Genomic DNA, 23,923 nt, shown 5'->3' with positions numbered 1-23,923 from the left:
TAACTTTCGAATGCTTATAAATTAAACTCATTCGTAGCTGTAGACTACGACGACGAGCGCTACGTCTCGTAGGCAATCCGGCTACGAAAACTACGTAGCTTGCAACGCTTTCGTTACCGGTACGCGCTTATGTATTTCTCACTACAAAATATTTAGAAATTTTTAAAATACGGTTAGAAAAGAAGAAGCAATCAAAAATATGAATTTTTAATCAGTCGAAATATAATATATCGAATGAAAAAAATGAAATAAAGCATGTGAATCTCTTGCTGTTTACAATGTATTGTTATAATGGCTTAATTACCACACATGTATAGCTCGATGACTAGCTCGTTGACGCAGTTTGTAGGGGCCTGCTTTCTGCTCTGCGGGTTGCGGGTTCGATTCCCGCCTGAGTCTAGGTGTCTTCATTACAGCCTATACAGTCCACTGCTGGACATAGGCCTCCACAAGTTTACGCCAAAAATAACGTGAACTCATGTGTTTTGCCCATATTCACCACGCTGGGCAGGCGGGTTGGTGACCGCAGTACCTACTGGCTTTGTCGCACCGAAGACGCTGCTGCCCGTCTTCGGCCTGTGTATTTCAAAGCCAGCAGTTGGATGGTTATCCCGCCATCGGTCGGCTTCTTAAGTTCCTCCTCTGCCTCTGTGCCTCTTACGACACCCACGGGAAGAGAGGGGGTGGCTAAATTCTTTAGTGCCGTAGCCACACAGCACAGTCTAGCAGAGTCTAGGTGTAATATTTTTATTTATATATTTATATATATATGTAATATTTCTATGTATCTTTATAAAGAAAAAATATATTAAGCTATATCAGCCGGCTGTTATATATAATATTAAATTGCTTACCGCAGAAACAGACGAACGTGTGTGTACGTGTTAAGATATTTATAAGGTATTTATATTTATATTTGATGTCTCATTAGTCAAGAATTAATTAAATTTTATGCCAAAAAAAATACAAATAAATGAGTGCATCCAAAAATATATAATTATCCTTAAAGAACACCCCAGAATATAAAATTCTAACCATATACATGAACATTTGACTATAAGTATAGACACAATCCAACAAATACAAGTTAAAATCTCGTTATTTTCGTAATCCGAGGCTGCAGCAAGCGCGGACGAAGCTGGAATCTGTTGATGCAATTTACTCTGATCTCATCTTGTTTAGATATTAACGAACATCGGACTCGCTAATTTGAAATATTTAATCTGGATTATATGAACAAAGACCAAACGATAAATAAAATTATTGATTATTTATTATTGTAAGCTGATATTTTGACGTGAGAATTTCCGATTGAAAATGAGGGTGCTTTTTCGATATTGAGGTCACATTATAAAGTGAAAAAATTAATATTTTAAATAAATAAAAAATACAGTGTGTTTGGGATATAAAAAGTAAGTTTTCACCATATTTTGTAAAAAAAAAATATTTTTTGTAAAAGATAAACATAAAAAACCAAAATCATGATTTTTTGAATTTTTCATTTAAATTTTGAGGTTATGTGAAAAAGTTGTAGGTACAAAAGTTGTAGATCTTTTTACTATGTGGCGACATCGAACTACGCGACTACGAACTACGTAACTAGAGAAAAACTGACGTATCCTACATCGCGTTATCAAAGTTATCAAAGTGATTGAGTATATACTTACTGAACTTAGATCGCCCGTAATTTATTTCATTTTCATTGTATTTTCTTCCTTTTTCAATGGGTTTTATCCTACTATCATTTTTTTCCCTTTTTACCATTTTTATAGGCTAAAAGCACTGGTCTATAATGTTATTCAACTGGAAAAAACCATTATTCCAATCCGCGTATAGGTGAAAAACAAAAATAGAAACAGGTATAAAAATGAGCGTACTGTTTAAATCTTTTATAACTTTATAAGGTTGAGTAAACATCAACGCTAAACAGCAAACGAAGCTCTGATAAAATACAAAGAGCGGTAACCGTCAAAATACAGTTGGATCAAAAATACGAGTACACAGGTTTACGTTAAGTGGCGTAAACCAATTTAGATTTGCAGGCTTTTACAGCGGTTTTATAAATCTATCATTTGACGCTAACTCTGACTCTAACACAAAATAGAGTATTAAACAATAATCATACTTTTGTACTTGGGTCAGGGTGGTCCTAGATCCGGCAACACACAAGGACGAAGACCCACAAGGAGAAACATCGAACCAGAAACCCTCGTAGTTAACGAAACTTTCGCGCCTCTACCTCAGTTGCCAATAACTTCGATACAAAAAATACTATAAAAATAAAATTAATAAATATAGACAAACAAATTCACATAAAATTTTAATTAATTGAACTTTGTCCCGCCGTCCCGCGGTCACCGCTAGCCATCCCGCTTTCGTCCCGCCGCCGTCCCGCCGCCGTCCCACTCCTTACCGTGCTAATGGAAGTGTAAAGTGCCGCTATAGATGTAATGTAATAAAGGTCTAATTTATTACTGGTTTTAGTGTAGAGATACTTCGCATTCTTAATTAAATATATTAAGTAAACTACGAGACCCAACGACTCGGGTGACCAACTCTACATTACTACAATAATTATAACTTTAAAGCTCTGTAAGTAAATTCAGCTTCACTTAAAACCAAAACCGTAAAACATAAACGGGTAATTTATTTAAAATTATATACTTATTTTTAATAGTGTGTGCAAATGACAGCTGTATATGCATACGCTTATACGCTATACGCTTCAGCCTGTAATATCCCACTACTGGGCATAGGCCTCTTTCCCTATATAGGAGAAGGATCAGAGCTTAATCCACCACGCTGCTCCAATGCGGGTTGCCGGATATATTCCCTACTATGAGTAACGCTCGCTATCAGGCATAGATGCGAGAGAGATAACAACCGTGACCGACGTCTTAACGTGCTCTCCGAGGCACGGTGGGGAAACCCACAAGGACTGCACCAACACCCAGACCATAGCAAACACCTGTATGACCAATACAAATGTTTGTCATGTGCGGGGATCGAACCCGCAACCGCCAGCGCAACAGGTCCAATCCATGGCTGTAACCGTTGCACCAACGCGGCGTCAAGTGGTGCATAAAGACGCCTAAACACTGATCTCAAGTTTGATTCCCGCGAGGTGTGGATATTTGTATTTGGACAAATATTTATAAATTATTTCGGTGTGTGTCCTAATGGATGTAACCTCGTGTGTCGTGGGGAAAGTAAAAGTATAATATTTATCTATTTACAGTTGTCGATGCGCAATCAATCTGAACAGATAGAAGAGAGCGGCAATCGCTGTTGATGCTCTTTCTTTGTTGCGCGTTGATGATCAATCAGGACAAAGCTCTCAGTTTAATTTTCGATACAAACGTATGACAATTGTAACCGGTTGATGTCTGCGTATGAGAGACGTTTAGTAAATACTATTTACAACATCGATAGTAAAAGTCTTTATTTGAGCGATAGAAGTCAAAACAATTATTTCTAGAATTTTTTTCAGTCTATATATTGATACTGAAATGAATATAGCTTTCATAATTTTGAACTTAATATCTGACACGGGCTTCATCTTGATACATCGTCTATAAACCTAATTTTTTACTCTAAAAACATTTGTGCATAGAAATAAAAAGTCCCTATTATTTTAGTATTCTAACCACTTTGTTTTATTTCTTAACGATTAATTGGAAATATGAACTAAAACTATTTCATACCATCAATTTGATTTGACACATCTTATTTGTTTTTAAATTGTATAATATACTTTTTATTAACACAAGGCAATTTATTATTTCAAAGGACGTTAATGGCTGCAAAATGCAGCGCTATTTTCAGAACAATTAGAATCATATTAGCGAGCACTTGTGTTCGCTAATGAGCAACTAAACGCGCGATTGTTTGATCTCTCGCAATATATTTTTCGTTAAGCAACTAATTATACAGCTTTTGTACCACCGTTGTCGATCAGTGGTTGCATTGTTTTGAGACTTTGTTTACGAGGCTTTTGATATAATCATCTGAAAGCATTAAATATCAGAGCGCTGTTTGTGTTAGTTGATAAACAACCCGCGTCCTGTTAGCGGTGTAGTTTGGTATTTATAATTGAACAATAAACCGATACATTGTCTATAAAAGTTGTTAATGACCGCAGTTCAGCTGTTTTACTGCTCAGCTCAGTCAATATGCAAAGTAGTGTCAGTCCGAGTGTGTCTTGCTTGTTAGTATTGTCTAGCTGTTTATGCAAAAAAGGGCAGGTCGAAAGAACAATTTTATACAGTACCTCCATCCATGGAAATAAAAGACAAAAACATCGTTACTGAGTTTAAATATATTTTAATTGATGAACAATCAGCTTCTTTAGCTATTCGAGTAACGAATTATGTAACTTCTAAAACATTTTTTAAAAACGAGGTACCTTTTATTTGAAATGTAAACAATCACACATCGAATTACAAACGTAGACAAACAAGTGATCAACATGGAAGAGAAACAAACACACAGAGCTCAATCCAGCCGCTACGTGCCTCATAAGGACCGAGAGTAGCCGCGGGCCGGCGCCTGTTTATGCTTCGTTAGAGAGCTTCGTGACCGCCCGCCGTCCTGTGCGCGGTACACCGCTGCTACATTTGTGTAACAAATCAAAGTAAAAAAAAAATCAATTTACAATTACGCTTCAAGTACTTTAATTCGGCTTTCATAATAAACTTTTTTTGATAAATTGATGGTAGTTATTGTTAAGTCACCATTGCATTTTAATGTAGAAAAATCGAATCTCTGCTGAGGATAATGGGAATGAAACCCACTCTTTAAAACTCTTTTAAGAGTCGTCCATAATTATAAAAAAAAATTATGCCTTGAAAGACAGCGCCACTAAACCGTGATACGCGTTATCTTGACTATGAACGATGAAAAGAAAGGTCCACTAGGCTTTATTATAATTACCTGATTTTGAAAGTTTTTACACTCTAATAAATAAATAGTTTACCGCTACAATATTTTTGATTTTTTATAGAATCCTTACCAAGGAATTACTTAAGAAGCTTTTTGGAACGCGACAATTCTATCAAGGATTCACAGGACAGGGCGACACCGACCACGCCACGCCGAAGCGCCCCACACCCCACTGGCAGCCGGCCGTCCACTGCCGTCTAGACGTGAGTGATTAAACTTACAACTTTCTTAGTACCAACATTAAGTCATTAGACGTTAGAATACAATGCAGTCGAGAGTTCGAGTATCTCATCTTTTATTTATATTAATATTATTAATCTGAAAATTTCGTTTGTTTATTTAAATGTGCTAATCTCAGAAATTACTGGTTCGAATCGCAAAATTCTTTTTTTTTACCGAGAAATTACCTTGTATGAAACCGCAGGACAGGGACCGCCACAGGACACAGCTAGTCTAAAATAATATGATACGAGGTCTGTCATTTAGTTAGTTTTATAAGTTTTATTTCAATGACACGTGACCCTTTTCTAAAAAAATAATCTAAGGTAGGTGAAAATTTGAATAAACAACAATTTCTGTAAGAGGTAGTGGGAGGTAAATGTTAAAATAACATTTTTACAGAGTTAAATTTTGCGTCTGACTTTTTCATTGCGTTATATAATAAAATTTTAATAAGTAAACTAGGCAAAGTTTCAAGTAGTAGTTTTGTGTTATATTTTATTAAATAAAGCAAATTTTACTGGGTGAAAGTGTGAGCGTGTCTTATATATAATACAATGAGTTTCTAGAAATGTCTTTGTTGACTAGTTATTCTTGAAGTAGACGTTACGACCCTGAGGGTATCTAAGACCAGCAATAAAACACTAAAATTACATATTTAGTGAAAAGTTATGATTCAGCATTTAGGTCAGATATTATTAAAGTTAGTTGGATACTATTCAAGATTTGGTAGATTTAGCATATTAATATAAAATCACAACGGAATGGCTGCGAAGGTGTCCGATCTTTTGTTTCTCAATTTGTAAACAGCGAGTTTCAGTGCACAAGCGATGTTGGAAAAGAAATAGGAAAAGTAAATTAAATTTCCACTTTTCATCTGTGTCTTGACGGAGTGCACGCGACACCGCCAGAGGACCGAGTCAGAGCAGCGGCGTCTCGCGCCGAGCGTGGAGGGCGGAGGGCGGGCAAGCATAAATCTCTCCACTTCGTCCTTATATTTTTATAATATTTCGCCACAAACAAAGCCACTTCACATTCGTCTCTCTCGAGCAGCTATCTCCGCGCTCCTCCGCGCACAATGGCGGTGAAATCAAATGGCAATTTTAAATTTTAAGGAGCCCTAAATAAATTGTTTGAGGCAACGTGGAGTCGTTTGCGCTGAGTTATGGGCGCGCGCGGCGCCGCCGTTACAGCGACTAATGGCCGGTCGCCCGTGATGAAGTCTGCGCTAAATAAGCCTCGAGCTCGCCTGTTGGCACCCCGTTCACACCCGGAGCGGAATTTGGTTATCTGTTAACTCGACGGCTCGTAGTTGTGATGATCTTTAAATTAAAATATTTATAGATTGCGGACATTATGATTAATACAATTTAAAAGACATACAATTGTACACTTCAAATATAATATGTAATAAGTTGATATCAGTAACCGTACAGCAGTGCTAACAAAAATTCACGAAAGACGTCGATTACGGATTTAATTTAATTGAATATTTATTTCATCATCATCATCATCATTTCAGCCTATTACAGTCCACTGCTAGTCATAGGCCTCCACAAGTTCGCGCCAAAAATGGAGTGAACTCATGTGTTTTGCCCATAGTCACCACGCTGGACAGGCGAGTTGGTGACCGCCGGGCTGACTTTGTCGCGCCGAAGACGCTGCTGCCCGTCTTCGACCTGTGTATTTCAAAAAGTCGGCTTTTTAAGTTCCAAGGTGGTAGTGGGACTGTGTTATCCCTTAATCGCCTCTTATGACACCCACGGGAAGAGAGGGGGTGGCTATATTCTTTAATGCCGTACCCACACAAGTATATATAAGATGTTGTTAGAAATGTAAAGGATATTAAGTTTTAGCTTACTAAAAGTGTAAAAATTAGTTTTAAAAATTATTACCCATTCTTAAGTTAGAGAAGTATATTTTTAAATCAAAAGTAAAGATATTTATTTCAGTTCTGTGTATTACTTGTAAATCCTCCGATCGCGCCAGTCTTCGTGGTACTGTTACATAAAGCCATCGCTCCGATCGCTTTTGTAAGCACCTGATATTTTTGATAGAATACTTATCGACCAACCTACAGTGGAGTATCCTGGCGGACTAAACTTGATGCCTTCTCCGAAGCTGTTTTGTTATTTATTGTTATTATTCAAATACCTATTGTCAGATATCGTATTAAAAATAGTCACTACTTCAATTTAAAATATCTAGCCACATACATTTTATGTTATCTGTTACATGAATATCATTAAGAATAGTTCTGACGATATTTATACAACAGAGTCATTAACGACCTCACCCACACCAGTGCACGCCTCACGCACACAAACGCACACAGTGGTATAATGCACACAGAGGCTCAACTATAATGGCTATAATGTCGTTCGAGCGCTAACACTACAACAATCGTTCCATGATATAATAACAAAATTATCCGCTGGAGCGTCCACGAGCACGCCGCATTAACGACCCCCACACGTTACATGCACATGCATAATACGGTACAAGCTGAACATTATTACGAAAATTCAAAGTCATCGCTCGATTACATCGCTTCCTATAATTTATGTCCGATGTTAAACCAGCAGTGTACATCGCCAACGCCGATGGACAACAACGTTGCATCGTAGTATTTGCGCAACAAAACTGAATTCGCCACTTCCTCGCCGCGGTCGCTTCGTTCCACGACGCTTGTGCTTCCACCTGCCTGGACATGGCACTGCTACTTGAATAACTGCGACGTAACCGAACCGATGTTTACGCTACTTTCGACTTTATCACAATTACATAAATACTATAATTGCTTGAAGACGTTAGTCACTTACATCATTTTGTTACGTAGGTGCACACTGAGGTTTCTAATTTGGCAACGACGGTCCCGTGTATACTATCATGCATTATATGATATAACGAGGCGGAAGTAATAGCGCCGGCGAATTTTACATATTTGCATTGTTTAGTAAATAATTTGTTTTAAACAGGATTTCGATCATAACGCGGATATTTGAGTTTGTTTTATTAATACTTTATGTTTTTAATAACATTTCCATTGTAGAGATAATTTAATATTCATTCTATTGTAGTAACCGCTTTACCGAGCCGAGGCGAGGGTTACATTTTGACACAGCGGCCCGAAAAGGGTTGTGGCTTTGATTGTATGTATGTAAGTTATGCATGAGTATTTATGTGTGTATGCAGTGATATAGGAGTACGTGTATGTTTAAATGTGTATCTAAGTCAATCTATGCACGCTTTTAGAATAAACGCGTCAAAACGATTTTACCACATACCTTGTCATCAGATCCAGTATCAAAATTCGGATGGGTGGAAATAAATGAGGAGTATTTTATTTTTACATACATTGAAGTTTTTGAAAATGAAGTTTTCACATTATACTTTATGTAATTTAGAGCACACTAGCGGCACATCCCAGTGTGTACGTTTGTTAACAACACCAATTGTTTATAGTGATTACATTAGTGTTGTAATTGACAAAATTGCTGTCGACAGCGACAATGACAACATGATAGACGACACTTGACTAACCCGTTGCCGCAGTTGGTAGTGACCCTACTTGTGACCCATTACTTAAGTTGCTTACCTCAGGAACAGACGACTGTGTGTGTGTGTGTGTGTGTGTGTGTGTGTGTGTGTTATAGATATATTTCTGTTCATCGACTAATAACATTGACATTGATATTTTAAAATATTATCTAATTGCAATTTTTCTACGAGTAGTTTGATAGTTGAAAATAATGAGAAATGTATCTTAAGAATTAGAAGCAGATTTTTCAGGCGTCGAAATATAAACGGAAACCGCAATTGTTTTAAATTGGTAAGCATTTTGTATCAGTATCTAAAAAATTTGATACTTGTAGGAATTCAAAGTAATTTAACAATGGGAATCTAAGGTATCAATTTATTTTTGCAAAGAAATCTCTTGCCCAAAATAGTTTACAAATCCCTGCTCTAAGTGCTGATTGAAAGTTAACTTCTACAATCCTCACACCTTGAGCCAACATTACTAAGTGTCCACTAGCTTAAGTAGCTCACAAATTACCGAGAATAAAAATAAAAAACACGATAGAACAGTACTATACGTCTACGTAACACATAATAGCACAAAACGTTCCGAAATCCCCGCTGCAAGTGGAACAACAAAGAGGTACAAAACAAAACCGGCCTGATTTAAGCCGCTTGTTAGGAGGATCGGCGCGCCGCAAGCGGCGGGCGGTGGAACTTACCTCGCTGAAGATACTTTGTTTCAGAGCGTTGCTTGAACCAAATTTCTGATTATTTTACTCGCTACCACACTATCTATTTAATTCGATACAAACAATTTGTACATAAATGCAATTACGATTGTTAGTCGTACTAAATCTCGAGGGAAGCTCGACAGATTTGGCTAATTTTGTTTTGAAATATTTGAAGTCCCAAGCTTAGAAGATGAGAAAATATGAAGAAGTTGTAAGGAAAATTGTGAAAGTTACTATTTTATTTTCGGTCGCAAACTCTTCGTTTGAAATTGTAAATTGGCGTGTACAACGTGTTTTTAAACTGGCTTCCTTCCATTCAACTGTGATATCAGAATCGACATTATAACCTCAATCAAAAAAATAATTATTCTTTATAAAACTAGCTTTCGTGTGTACGTTAGTATCGGTTCAATGACCGAGTCACCTGAGTTTTACAGTTAAGTCGGTCAATTATTCCTAATGTTCCTATATCTTCTCAACATTTTCTTTTTCAAATTTGCTTGGCTTTACTTCCTACCTCTTCATTTTTTTCACGTACAATTTCAGCTATGATGTGCCTCCATGTATATAGCCTTAAATAGAAGGACGTTAGTTTAATTGCACGTTGTATATGTAATGTTCATGTTTTTTTTTGTTAAGTATAGAACTTTGTCACAATATTTAATCCTACGGGTTTATATAGTTCGCTGGTTTAGTTAGTATCATATTAAAAATATACTTATATAATATTATGTAGTTATACTTATGCCATACATTATTAATATATAATTACTTCATATGCATGTGTACAGTGTGTGTCTGTGTGATGCTGCGGAATGGATTTAAATTAAGTTTTCTAAGTTTTTATTAGCTAACTTCATCTAAACACATTTCTTATTGTATATTAATATTCCTTATTGCCTAATTATTTTTATGAGCATATAATCTTGATACTGAACATGTACATATTCTTAAATAAGCAATTATTTTTTCGTAAATGATAAATTTTAATAAAAATTTGTGAAACTGGCAAAAGTGTAAAACAAAACTTCCAGACGCGTTTTAATTTTAAAACAACAGATGAAGCTGCTCTAAACGAGAGGGAAATATGATTCTGAATGCGAAAAAGTATAATTATACCTCTATAGAAGGTTCTCGAAGCTGGACGTGATAATAATAATAATAATAATAATAATAAATACTCTTTATTGTACACCACAAAGAAACATTACAAAAAAAGTGATACATGAAAAGAAAGATGTACAAAGGCGGTCTTATCGCTAAGAGCGATTTCTTCCAGACAACCTTTGGGCATAGGACATAGCGAAGAAAAAGAGAAGCGGGAGGGAAGTGTACAAACAGTTGATAAAGAATTGGCGTATAGTTAACAAGCAGTATGATATTAACAGAAGCAAATATACATATAGGTACACATACATATACACACAATATACATACACATACATATATACAAATAAATATATACATATATACTACATAAACAAATACTAGATAATATATATATTTATGGAGCTGATAATGATAATTATGAGGTATTTAGTGACAAAAAATGCGCCTTAGATAGTTGTTTGTTTTTCTTTGTAAAACTAAGTTCTTCGTATTTACGATTAATTAACATGTAATATAATTCATCAAAATGTACCTGGGGATATTTACATGTTCAATTTTCACAACACATGTTAAATTAAAAATGGACGTTTTAAATTTTATTACACAACTTCTAGCTTTACTGTGCAAAACTGTTTAAATCAGTAATTATTAAAATTACTTTATATTTTACTGTAAGCCAACCATTGCTAGAACTTTACATTTGTTTACACTTACCTGGTATTTCTTTTTAGCTGACTTCAAAACAGAAGGTGGTTCTCAATTCGACTGTATATTTTTTATGTAAGTTACCTCAAAACTTTTTACTGAGTTTGTCGTGTTGGGACCGATTTCGATGATTCTTTCTTAACAAAAGGTTGTACACCTCATGTGGCCTCATTTAATTTTGATCGAGATCTGACAAATACTTTTCGAATTGTATCTAAAATGCTTTTTATGAATCATTACGAGCAGAGCTAATCATTATTGTCAGTTTTGGATAAAGAACTTGGACGTAGAAAATCCCTAAGGTAGAGTTTGGTTGATGTTTCAATTACATATATTGACAATTTAGTTTTAACCAAATTGTTGAAATTAAAATATCATGAAGCTATGCAGATTACAGGCGAGGCACGCCAAATTAAAATATATTGCGGTTAAAAAAGGATGTTTTTCCTCTTACCTTTAAATCAATAAATATTTACAAAGATATTCTACAAAAAAGATAATTACCCACAAGTGTGTAATATGTACATGGTGGTTACGTCGACAGGATCACAAAAAGTTGATGTTAAAAATAATCATTATTCGTAATCAAGGATGAATAAAAATGCAAATTTTATTTAAAATCCACAACAGCTGTACAGATGCGGAGGCATGTCTGTTTCTCAAGTTTTCAGGATTAACTCGCTCAACCGATACTAATACTATCACTATATATAGTAATGAAACGATGGAATTAGGAACATGCAATCAATTATTATTATGCTGTGTGACTACGGCATCAAAAAATATAGCCACCCTCTCTCTTCCCATGGGTGTCGTAAGAGGCGACTAAGGGATAGCATAATTTCACTACCACCATGGAACTTATAAAGCCAACCGATGGCGGGATAACCATCTAACTGCTGGCTTTGAAATACACAGGCCAAAGACGGGCAGCAGTGTCTTAGATGCGACAAAGCCAGCCCTGCGGTCACCAACCCGCCTGCCCAGCGTGGCATATGTCCAGCACTGTGGACTGCAAGGCTGAAATGATGAATCAATTATTAAATAAATTTATTAAGTAACCAAGCAAATAAACTATTTATTATTATTATTATTATTATTATTATTAATTTTAAACTACAGTAAAGTAACAGGATACTCAACTCCTTTCCTATAAGGATGTAGATTCGTAACACAATCTGCTACACTGCGGCTATGCAGGAGAGTACACGTGTGTCAGGAAACATGTGTATTTCAATAGCACATACTTATTTTAATTTGGCCAAATTTCAATATTTTTATTGTTCCTAAAATTTTGGAATGAAACCGAAATCACATAAGCTTGAATGCGATTGCAGGCAAAATTAATAAAACTCTGATCAAGATCTATGAAATTTATGTAAATTATTGAACCATTTAGCATCACGAATAACAAAATAAATTAAAATAACTACCTGTTTCATTCGAGAGTTTCTCTAACCGACGCCGGAGCTGTTTTATAATCGACGAGGCAAGAAATATTAATTAAGGTAAAAAATTTCAATATTAAGCCGTTGAAGAGCGATTTCATTATACGCCGGCTAAATAAATTAATCCCTCGGCCTCGTTCTGAAAAATTGGTAAAGTTCCTCCTCGCGCTTGTTGCGGATAATAACTTCCTTATTTGAAAATATTATTTGTAGGTAAATTACGAGTACTAGCGGGCCGTCGACATCGTCCAATTATCGTAGTTACATCGTCTGTTATTGTGTTTATTTGATACAGATCGAAAACATTTCTTTCAATCTCATTATAATTTAATAAACGATGAAACAACAAAAAATATACGCTTTTCTACCTGCATTTCTTATTTCATACTTTTTACGTGCATTACTTACAGAACAAAAAAGTATTAACAGAATTGCCCGATTTTTACGACTTTATATGGAAGTGATATTAAAATTAGCTATACAACTTAAATAAAAAAATTCTAACATAAAATCAGACAGATCAGAAAATAAAGGAACTTAGTTGTGGATCGAGTAAATTGCAATCCCCAAATTGACAATTATTATTCTAATACAACTTCAATCGGGACTGTCAGGTTTAAAAAAATTATCCTTTATGAAAAAGAATATAATTATCTCGTAACTAATCGCGGTGACTACAAGCTACACTCCGATATAACGTGTAACTGGACGATATTATATAATAATACGTCATATTACATAATTTTATATGCTGTTTTCGATACATAATTCAGTGTTATGATTATATCAGGAAAAAAACTGTATATTCGCAACAAACCAGAGTCAAAGGGCTTGCACGTTATAAAAGTAATAAGAGATGATAGGACAGTAGACAGATATCGGTGCTCATAAATATGTGAGAGAAGTATCACTAGGCGCGACCCGGCTGCGACTCGAATGCAGGACCGCTGAGGCTGCCTGGAGTCTCCTCGGAGCTGCAAGCAGAGCCCGCGTAATAACAATATATTGATCAATATTTCAATAAAAAAACATTAATAAGTCGTATTCCTTAAATCTGTAACAGCAATATAAAAACTTTCTATAGAAAAAAACTCATCAATAGATAATAAATATGTTATTAAATAAAAACCTCCAACAGAATCACATGTTTAATTTTTCTACAAAATATTTTCCATTTCCACTTAAATGCAGTTAAAGCTCATTAGACAAGAATGTCTTGCGACTACAAAATTGAATATACCCGTAACAATTATTTATTATAATGATATTTTCATATTTCAACGCTCAGAACTCTTGGCCTCGCTGCGATTTTATCATAAGTATATACCATACAATTTTCTAACGAATATTATATATGAAATAGTAAATTTCTTGTCGGTTCTTGACAGCATCAGCATATCGAGCAGATCGCGTTCAACTATTTCAATTCTAAAGTCATTCGTAACAGTATACTTGTATGAATTCAATTTGAATCTATAATGATATCCATCTTATTACACTATGTCTGCATTTACATATATTTTATGAACATCAATGCTATGAGCTAACACCATCACTCACCTGCCTAGTTCATCGATATAATATATACAATAGAGACCTGCATGTTGCGCACATTTAAACTGTTGGATAATATCATTTAAGCTTTCTAAGTTATCTGTCTTGACAAAAATATTATACTATCTTCATTTTATTTGATATTACCGTACCTATGAACGCTTGTAACATTGATAATGCGCTGCTGACCTTACCCCCGACTCTCCCCGGAGCTCTGGTCACCTTACTCACTCCAGGAACACAACACTAGTTAAGTGTGTTCAGGTACGTCAACCATCACTTTGCTCCGAATTTCATAACAGAAAGATTGATGGCCCTGCCAAAAAAAAATATAAATACAAAATTATTATTTCCCGTTAAAGACAGTTTACTTTTTCTAAACACCACATGTTCCCATGTAGTGTGTCTTAGCGTCATGTAAAAGTCCATGCGCACTAAAAAAGTCTCTTTTACCTTCCTTATCAAATATAATGCATATGAAGTCTAGGGTATCAGCCAGTTCATTTTTAAAACAAGCTACTCCAAGTCCTCGTATTTCCTGTACAATGTCATCGTCACCACGTCAATTAATCGTTAGCCAATATCGTACAATACAGTCCATGTTTATATTTCGTCAACTTGACTGATAGTGCTGATTTTATCTATCTTGTGACCACATTGAAAATATTTCAGCTTCTACTTAGATTTGTGTTACAAGTGTGTATGTGTGTGTGAGTGTATGTGTGTGAGTGTATGTGTGTATCACAAACATCTAACTAGATTGACAGACAGGAACTTTCCTATTTGAAAAAAGGAACAAAAGTATGAAATGATTTCGTTCTACTAAGGTTTTAAATTTGAAACAATAATTGCTCGACGTTATCAATTTATTAACTAGCTTATAATTATAGCACAGGAGCGTATGAAGATATGACCTAGCGTACTGTATTATTTTATTTTGCTTTGATAAATACAATGGAACTGTAACAGACTCTACTCTCCTATATTTTAATGAAAGCTTGGGAAAGATTGATCATCTTCATTATCAATTAAACAGAAAATTATTAATTAATTATAGTGAGCAATCTTGATAAGACTAAAATAATTTTTTTTTCACTTTCAAAATTTTGCCGTCCTAAAAATTTTGCCGCCCTGGGCACTCGCCTCTACTGCCTCTAGTGTAAAACCACCGTTCAGTTGTCAAGTTAAAGTTAATTTGCAAAATTCTCCAAATTAAATTATGGAAAGCTGACTTTTTGAGTAAAAAATATCCCTTAAGATACCATCAGAAAATTTTCTGACAGATAATAAAGCTGACAAGTCGAGCAAAATTCGATTTTTTGTTGTATATCTATCATTGTTCTTTACGGTCTTCCGACGTGAACAGTACTGGGACGCAAGCAACTTACTTTCTCTCTCTTTAAGTCGCCAAGATCCACTTCTAAGGCTTCCTAGTGCGTACTCGCGATTGCACTGTAACTGATGATTATTATAGTTTCTAAAACTTCTGCAGTTTACGAGGATGCAACTTTAATCCATAACCCTTATCCCAAAAGTATATGGCGATATAATCGTTTATTAGAAACTTCACTGCAAAATTCGTAAGCTAATTTCGGCAGCATTGTCGAGCTTTGACAAAAATATTTAACACAAAATTTGTTATTTGACATTAAAAAAATCAATAATTTGAACCCGCTCTTTTATCTATTGCTAAGTATTATAATTAGGTTAAAAAGTATAATTTGAAGTGAATAAAAATTAATTATTGAATATTTTACGAGTTTATCTTTAATATATATTTTTTTCTTGCGTAGAGACCATAAGAGCACTATATTTTTAAAAACAAATAAAGAAACACAATAAACTAATAAGCTACATGAAAACTGCTGCGCAACAAAATAAACTAAAATATTGTTTTCTAATGTTTACGCGAATTTCACTCATTATAATAAAACAGCTTATTCGGATTTTATTGCTGTTTACTTATCGTTTTGGATACTTTTTCCAACCATGCAAATTAATTACAATATTTTACAGCAAACATGGTCACGGGAGGACTGGTAGAAAAGCCTAATCTCGCGACTCGCCGCAAGGCAGCGCTGCGCTGCGCTAACTGCGAGACTGTCAAAAGTTCCCGCCACGTCGACGCTGACGTAATCGATGTTTTTCAGCGAACTTTTGTTGAATTTACATCGAACTAACTCGCAACTTCGAAGTCCTATCGTACATCAATATCAACATATTTTAAAATGTTACACACAGTAAAAATATGTAAGAGCAAAATTTCGAATTAATATTTTATTAAGTGTTAAATAATAATTTATATCATCTTACTAGAAATAAAAATAAAAATCTTAGATCTTATTTGATACTTAATCACGTCAGAGCGGCTTCATTCAGCCCAGTATTAGGTTACACTCTGAAATGACCTTTATGACATGGCTACCTATTATCTCGAAATATCTGTTTCAACGGAAAAATAAACGTTGATAGTTGTCCACGTGCACGAATCCACGGCAACGGTCGTAAATATTAATTTACGCGTAATCTTCGACTGTTTCGTATACAATAAATCTACGACTACTGCTACAATTACTACAACTACTTATTAGTAATAAATCTAAATGAAATAAATATTTAAAACTTCTATTCAGCTTTTCAATGATTATGATTGACTCAATACTCTGTTGTTTTATAATAATATGAGTACGTTTACGATTTCTACAAATAATAATATAAAAAAATCACAATTTAATCAAAAAAATCGAAATATGGAAAGTACCTACTCAAATGTTTCTACTCAAAATCAAAAGTGATTAAACCAAGTCGTGATCGCTTCGCCTCAGGTTAAAACGTAAGTGCACCGTGTAGGCGACACTAAAAATATTTAAAGAACCATTAACGTGCCACAACTCGGTCTCGAAGATGGTTTTAGAATATCCGGCACAAAACTTAGCTTTAGTATTAGATAGAATTTTTAAATTTTCAAAGATTATATAATATTATCACCGCTATAATTGTAAAAATAAAAGCTAAAATTACAATAAATTTGATTACATTTAAGAACTACGTTTTATTGTTTTTACTTGACCCTAGCTGAAGCTTTGTTGAACACTGCAGGTACTGGATAAGTCACCGCTATAGTTTAAGCCTGGAAGTCAAACTCGCACTTGACCGATTTATATTTAGAATGAAGTAGCAAAATCACTAGCAAACATTCCGAAAGGTCGGATAAATTCGTCAGGTTTACTGTCCGAATCCCCGCACTTCCCTTGTTCGCTGTCGATGCAGTCAGCGAGATACAACGTAACGGTTTTAATATTTAAATCCTCCGCGTCGACCGCAGTCGCTTTCTGTTCGATGTCTCTTTCTTTGAATTTTCTCATTAATTAAATTTTTATTCTCTTATTAATTTGCCACTAAAGCTCGTAAGCTGATTGCGCTCTCTAAGAGATTACGGTTATGTAAATTTTTATTACATCTCTTAAGTTTTTCTCCATAACTAAAGGCCCTTTGTATGTGGATTACGGTCCGTACGGCAATATGTGTTAATAAACAACGCTCTACTGAAAAAAATACGCTACGCTTTACTACGCTACTCGACATGTTGAAATGTTTTCACAAACAAAGACAACGATAAAAATGGCCGCCACTCGCTCTCCGCAGAGCCAATTTAATATCTATAACGCACTCGTTCACTTTGATTTTGTCCGCAATGGATTCAATCGCGTTTTATTTGTATTAGTTATTTCCGAGATTATTCAGCAGTCCTTTTGTTCACTTCACAATGCAAGCCGCTCACCGACAACCGACAATACGACGTAAAATAATCCGACATTATGGAAATCTACCGGCCACAAGCTAATAATTACTGTGGCCGAAGACTTAAAGTTCTCCTCGTCGACCGTTGACCTCGATAAAAGATTTGTATACTCTCTTTGTTTTATGATTTCATCACCAATTCTAATTATAAAAAAAATATTCTCAAAGTACACAAAATAATTAAATATACAAATAGACGCCTCACATTTAACGGATCTCATTGTTAGTAAGAAAACTAAGCAAAGCTAAAAAACCATGACTATGATCAATGGGCCGGCACGCCATCCGATGTTCTATCGTAAATATTAAAAAACGAGTTTGAGGTCGATGTTATTGAGAAAACTAACGTAAGTTTGAAGTAGTTGAGTAATCAAATAACATTGTAATATTAATTGTGTCATTACCCGGCAGACGCCACCGGTGTGCAGGTGACGAGTACGGTAATGCTCGGAGGAACGATCTAACGATGATCGGAAATTACAGGGACATTACGCGCGACGCCGGCGTCGTTACGAGCGGCGATGAGCTGCGGGGGGGGGGATAAGATCATCATTCGGAGATCAGTCGCCGCTGTGATGCTGCGAATTGCAAGATGTTCTTCAATTAATCGATGTGGTAAATATATACAGACATTATATAGATCTATTTTACTACAAAATCTGACTGTAGTGACTTAATTTTTGAAGAGTAATTTACGATTGTACATGCGGTAATATAATTAATGAAATACGATGTATCATCGGTTATTTTTCCTGCGTCTGCTTGTGCTAGCTTATAGCACTGTTAGTATTCACGACAGTAACCAACAGGCGAGGCAGACGAAGAACAAACGGTTTTGACATCGAGAAACAAACCCTTAACCTGTTTAACGTAGATCAGATATCAAATCTTGCAGAAGGAATACTCACACGATGTGATCAAATTGCCATAAACAAATAAACAGACTTTACAGTCTCAAAACCAAACTTGCAGGAAGATGCTCACCGCTGAGCCACTAGTCACTCGTCCCGCTACCGGTCAGTTATCTCTCATTCTTTGCATTAAAAGCACTTCCAAAAAATCCATTATAAAAACCAATAAGTTAATAGAAATGGCTTAATAATCTCACGTCGAGCTTTATCCGCAACACAACTTTTTTTTATTCGGGATGCATTAAAACATTAACGTAGTAAACGTAAAAAAGGAGAGATATTAATGATATATAAAGATATTAAACTAATTCATGTTATGAATTGACTAATCTATACTATAATAAAATGGTAGGAAAGTCAAAACTGTACATCGAATATTTTTTTTCATAATTGTGTTTGCAGACAAACGAAAAAAAACCGACTTCAATTACATCGACAAGTAATACAACGTAGATCGACGAGAAAATAGTCAAGTAGGTAGGACTACGTTACAACGTACCTACGTACTAACTCGTTATCAAAGATTACTCAATAATTGTGTTTGCTTGCAAACGAAAAAAAAACCGACTTCAATTACATCGACGAGTAATACAACGTAGATCGACGCAAAAATAGTCAAGTAACTACGCGTTATCAAAGATTACTCAAAAAGTAGTTATCAGATCTCAATAAAATTTATACATGACCACATGACAAACATCAGCTATCGATTAAATTAAAAATTATCAAAATTGGTACACCCAGTAAAAAGTTATTGCGGATTTTCAAGAAGTTCCCTCGATTTCTCTGGGATTTCATCATCAGGTCCTGGTTTCCTTATCATGGTACTAAACTAGGGATATCTTTTTTTCAACAAAAAAAGAATTATCAAAATCGGTACACCCAGTAAAAAGTTATTGCGGATTTTCAAGAGTTTCCCTCGATTTCTCTGGGATTCCATCATCAGATCCTGGTTTCTTTATCATGGTAATAAATTTGGGATATCTCCTGTCCAACAAAAAAAAAATTATCTAAATCGGTACATCCAGTAGAAAGTTATGCGGTATAATACAACGTAGGTCGACGAAAAAAGCGTCAAGTAAAAACGCATTATTAGACATAACTCGAAAAGTAGTTGTTAGATCTCAAATAAATTTAAATGGGACCAATTGGCACACACCACCTTTCGATTAAAATAAAATTTGTCGAAATCAAAGTTCTCAAAAAAAAAGTTCTGAAGTAACATAAACAAAAAAAAAATACAGTTGAATTGAATTTGAGCGGTCTTCCTCTGTGTCGTTTGCCACTTGGGCCTCTCCACCGTGTCACCCTTAGGGTCCAACGCTCATCTGACAATCTTGCCACATGCCCCGCCCATTTCCATTTTTGTTTAAGAGCATGTTCTAGTGCATCGGTAGCTCTGGTTATGCTTCTTATCTCGGTGTGTCTTATCTTGTCGATTTTTCTGATCTTGAGCATGCTGCGTTCTAGGCCACGTTGACAAGTTCTGATTTTTCTTTTTGTTTTGTCTGTGTATTTCCAAGTTTGGCAGGCATACGTCAGACACGGTATAAGACAGCTCGACATGATTTTAGTTTTAAGTTCGACTGACATATTACTTTTGAAAATTTCTTTTAAGCTCCAGTATTTGTTCCATGTATGCTGAATTCGCCTTTCAATTTCTGAGCAGTTGTTGTACTTATCAAAGCTTATTTGTTTACCTAAGTAAACATATTTACTCATGTAATTTAATTGTTCACTATCAACAAATATTGTCTGTTCGGTGGCGTTCGTCATTATCATTGTTTTGGATAGGTTCATCTCCAATCCTACCTTCTTGCTAGCTGAGTTTAGTGCTTGTATCATGATTTGTAATTGCGAGCTTGATTCCGATAGGAGCACCAAGTCGTCAGCAAATCGGAGGTGGCTTAGGTATTTACCCTCAATGTGTATACCACTAGTATTCCACTCCAGTTTTCTTATAATTGACTCAAGGATGGCAATAAACAGCAACGGAGAGATTGGGTCACCTTGTCTCACTCCTCTTTTGATGGGAAAACTTGGGCCGACTCTCTCCAGTTTGACTCTACCTACATTGTTGTTATATATGCTTTGTATTACCTGTATGTATCCCCTCGCTACCCCCTGTTCTATTAGTGCTTTCCAGATGCTTGAATGCGAAACGGTATCAAAGGCTTTTTTGTAGTCGATGAAGGCGATATACAGAGCTCGTTGTTTTTCTTGGTATTTTTCTATCACTAACTCCAGAGTGTGAATATGGTTTACAGTCGAAAAACTCTTCCTAAATCCCGCTTGTTCTATGGCTTGTTCTGCTTCCAATGTGATACTTATTCTTTGGTTTATTAGAGAGGAGAATAGTTTGTATACACATGGTAGCAAGCTTATCGGTCTGTAGTTCACAACATCACGTGGGTCGCCCTTTTTATAAATAAGTGTGATATCCGACTGTGACCACTGAGTCGGTGTACTAGAATTTTCCAAAATGCGATTGAACAATTGAGTGAGCGGTAGGGTCAGAAGGAGGTGAGCTGATTTTATAGACTCGTTAGTAATGTTGTCAGAACCAGGGCTCCTATTTATTTTAAGTCTATCTATTGCTTTTATAACTTCTGTTTCGGAGAAAGGCATACAATTTAATGGCATAGAATTTATTGGTAATTTGTCTGACTGAAAGTTAATGCTATCGTCGATATTTTCGTAACCTTGAACGCTGTACAGTTTTTTGTAGAAGTCTGTTGCAATTGTTATAATGTCGTTACGATTATTTAGGGTTTTTCCTTTGATCTCTAATCCGTCAATCCATCTCTTGTTTGTCCTCAACTCATTGTATGCCTTTTTTGAACTTCCTGACTGTGTTAAATTTTTCTCTATAATTTTCGATCTGTAGTTTGTATATGTAAAAATAAAACTCAATCCACTCAATTTCTTCTACTTTTTTTATTTCAACCACCAATATATATATATATATATATATATATATATATAACCAATGTCCGCTTAATTATGATATTCAATAAATTACTTCAGAGTTGTCCCTCGGACGGCGACAGAACTCAGACTGCACTCCGTCCCTTGTCGTCAGTCCCTTTTATATTTTCATTCTCTCTCCAAATATGGATACTAATTTGACTAAGTATCAAATACTTAGTCAAAATAAACACTAAATTTACTAAACATTTCTAATAATTAAATATTAGTAAAAATACAACACAAATTGATTAAATCAATATTTATATTGAAATTATAAACAAAAATAATTACATACAATCAATAGTGAAATTAGTAAATATACCAATTTTATTTGATTAGGCTAACATATAATCGCTTCTAATACGCTTGCCTACTAACTTGTATAATGCCGAGAGTTCGTTTTTCATTGACCTAGATTTGTTCTTAGTTCTTTGCAATATTTGTCTCCTAGATTATGCATGTACTGACATTATAATAAAGTCCTATTTATATGATATAATGCAGCTAGAATGCAAATTGAACTGCAGCACATATTTAATACTGTTACTCTGATTTTTATTCCTACGATGTACAACACGCTGGGAGTACATCGCCGCGCGTCAGCGGCGCTGTCCGCCGCCAACAAATTTAATAAAATATATTTCATAAACCGCACACGGATATCAATATTAAGTTCACGTGCGGTGTTGCATCGAGTTACTCTTCCACTACGTGTCTCCTCACTCCTCCCCGCACCTCGCCGCTCCCCGCCGCTCCTCGCCGCTCCTCGCGGCTCCTCGCAGCTCCTTGCCGGGTCATAGACAGGTTGACGTGCCACGTGACCTGAGTACATTGAGAGTAGTTGTATTGGATTACGGAGTGCACGCAGTGGTTATTTCATTCTTTAAAGTCTGATCGATAATTCCCTTGCACCGATTTAAAGAAGATAACGTTAACTTTTTAAACGCAATCAATCGCTTTTATTTTTTTTTAATTGAATAACCTCCGGGTCAATTTTTTGGAGTTAGTTCTTATTTTGTACTATAAAATGTACAATTTTTAACAGTAAAGATTTATCGCTAAGAGAGTTTCGTAGTATGTAGCTAATTGTTTCCGACTTTAAATCATTTTACTAAGCGTAACATTTATTATATTTTTTATACAAATAGGTTTAAATTAAAAAAAAAACCTTTTCTAATCTCATAATTTCTTTTTTTAAATTTGCTTTAAAAAATGTCTTTACAAATGAAAAGACTAGAAAAAACTAAGACCAGTTACTTAAACATCTTATTATAAAATATATTTTTTAATATACAATATTCCTCGTTAAGAAAATTAACATAAAACGTTTGATACATTTTTTCATATTATCCATAAAAATTTTCGCTTTTTAAGAAAACCTTTGATAATTGCTTACAAATGACCATTTCTATAGATAAGTTTGCGCAAAAGTAACGCAACGATACGAGTTACTGGGGTACTTTATCTACTTACAAAATTTATATTAATTTTAAGCTTTGTATAATATCTTAGTGTTTGTAAATTTACTTCCTCGGCGATGGAGTGGAAATAAATATTGTAATGTCTATAAAGTCACGTAAAAGGGATCGAGGCAAAATGGAAAATTGCGAGTCGACCGCGAGCCGGCGGAGCGGAGTTTTGTTGTCCCGCAGAGGCTATTAACATAGCATTTATATCTTAAGCATCATATTTATAGTTTTCACATTATCTATTGATATATTTATTATATTGTTTAATATTATATAATATGTTATTATATCTGTTAGTTGACAATAGTGACAGATGCAACCGTTTTAATAATAGGACACTCAATACAATAAAATTTCAGACAACGTCGCACTGCGATGCACCAAACAATGGTCTGGTTTTTAACCGACTTCCAAAAAAAGGAGGAGGTTCTCAATTCAACTGTATATTTTTTTTTTTTTTTTATGTATGTTACTTCAGAACTTTTGACTGGGTGGAGCGATTTCGGCAAATTTTCTTTTAATCGAAAGGTGGTGTGTGTCAA

At 35.0% G+C, this 23,923-nt stretch overlaps 1 protein-coding gene across 1 annotated transcript in view; it reads right to left on the bottom strand.

Annotated features, from left to right (window-relative positions):
- LOC123659199 overlaps positions 1–22,710 on the bottom strand; it is a 38,019-nt gene extending 15,309 nt beyond the window's left edge. The window contains exons 1-4 of the mRNA XM_045594451.1: positions 22,613–22,710; positions 22,258–22,359; positions 20,204–21,850; positions 13,045–13,079 (exon numbers count right to left, since the gene is read on the bottom strand). Of these exons, the coding sequence (XP_045450407.1) occupies positions 13,045–13,079; positions 20,204–21,850; positions 22,258–22,359; positions 22,613–22,710 (1,882 nt within the window). The remainder of the gene's footprint in view (positions 1–13,044; positions 13,080–20,203; positions 21,851–22,257; positions 22,360–22,612) is intronic.
- Positions 22,711–23,923: the final 1,213 nt, after the last annotated feature.

The sequence above is a fragment of the Melitaea cinxia genome, chromosome 13 (assembly GCF_905220565.1).
Source record: "Melitaea cinxia chromosome 13, ilMelCinx1.1, whole genome shotgun sequence".
Classification (NCBI taxonomy): Eukaryota; Metazoa; Arthropoda; class Insecta; order Lepidoptera; family Nymphalidae; genus Melitaea; species Melitaea cinxia.
Note: the sequence above shows the minus strand (reverse complement) of the source record. Positions and strands in the feature narration are given on the sequence as shown.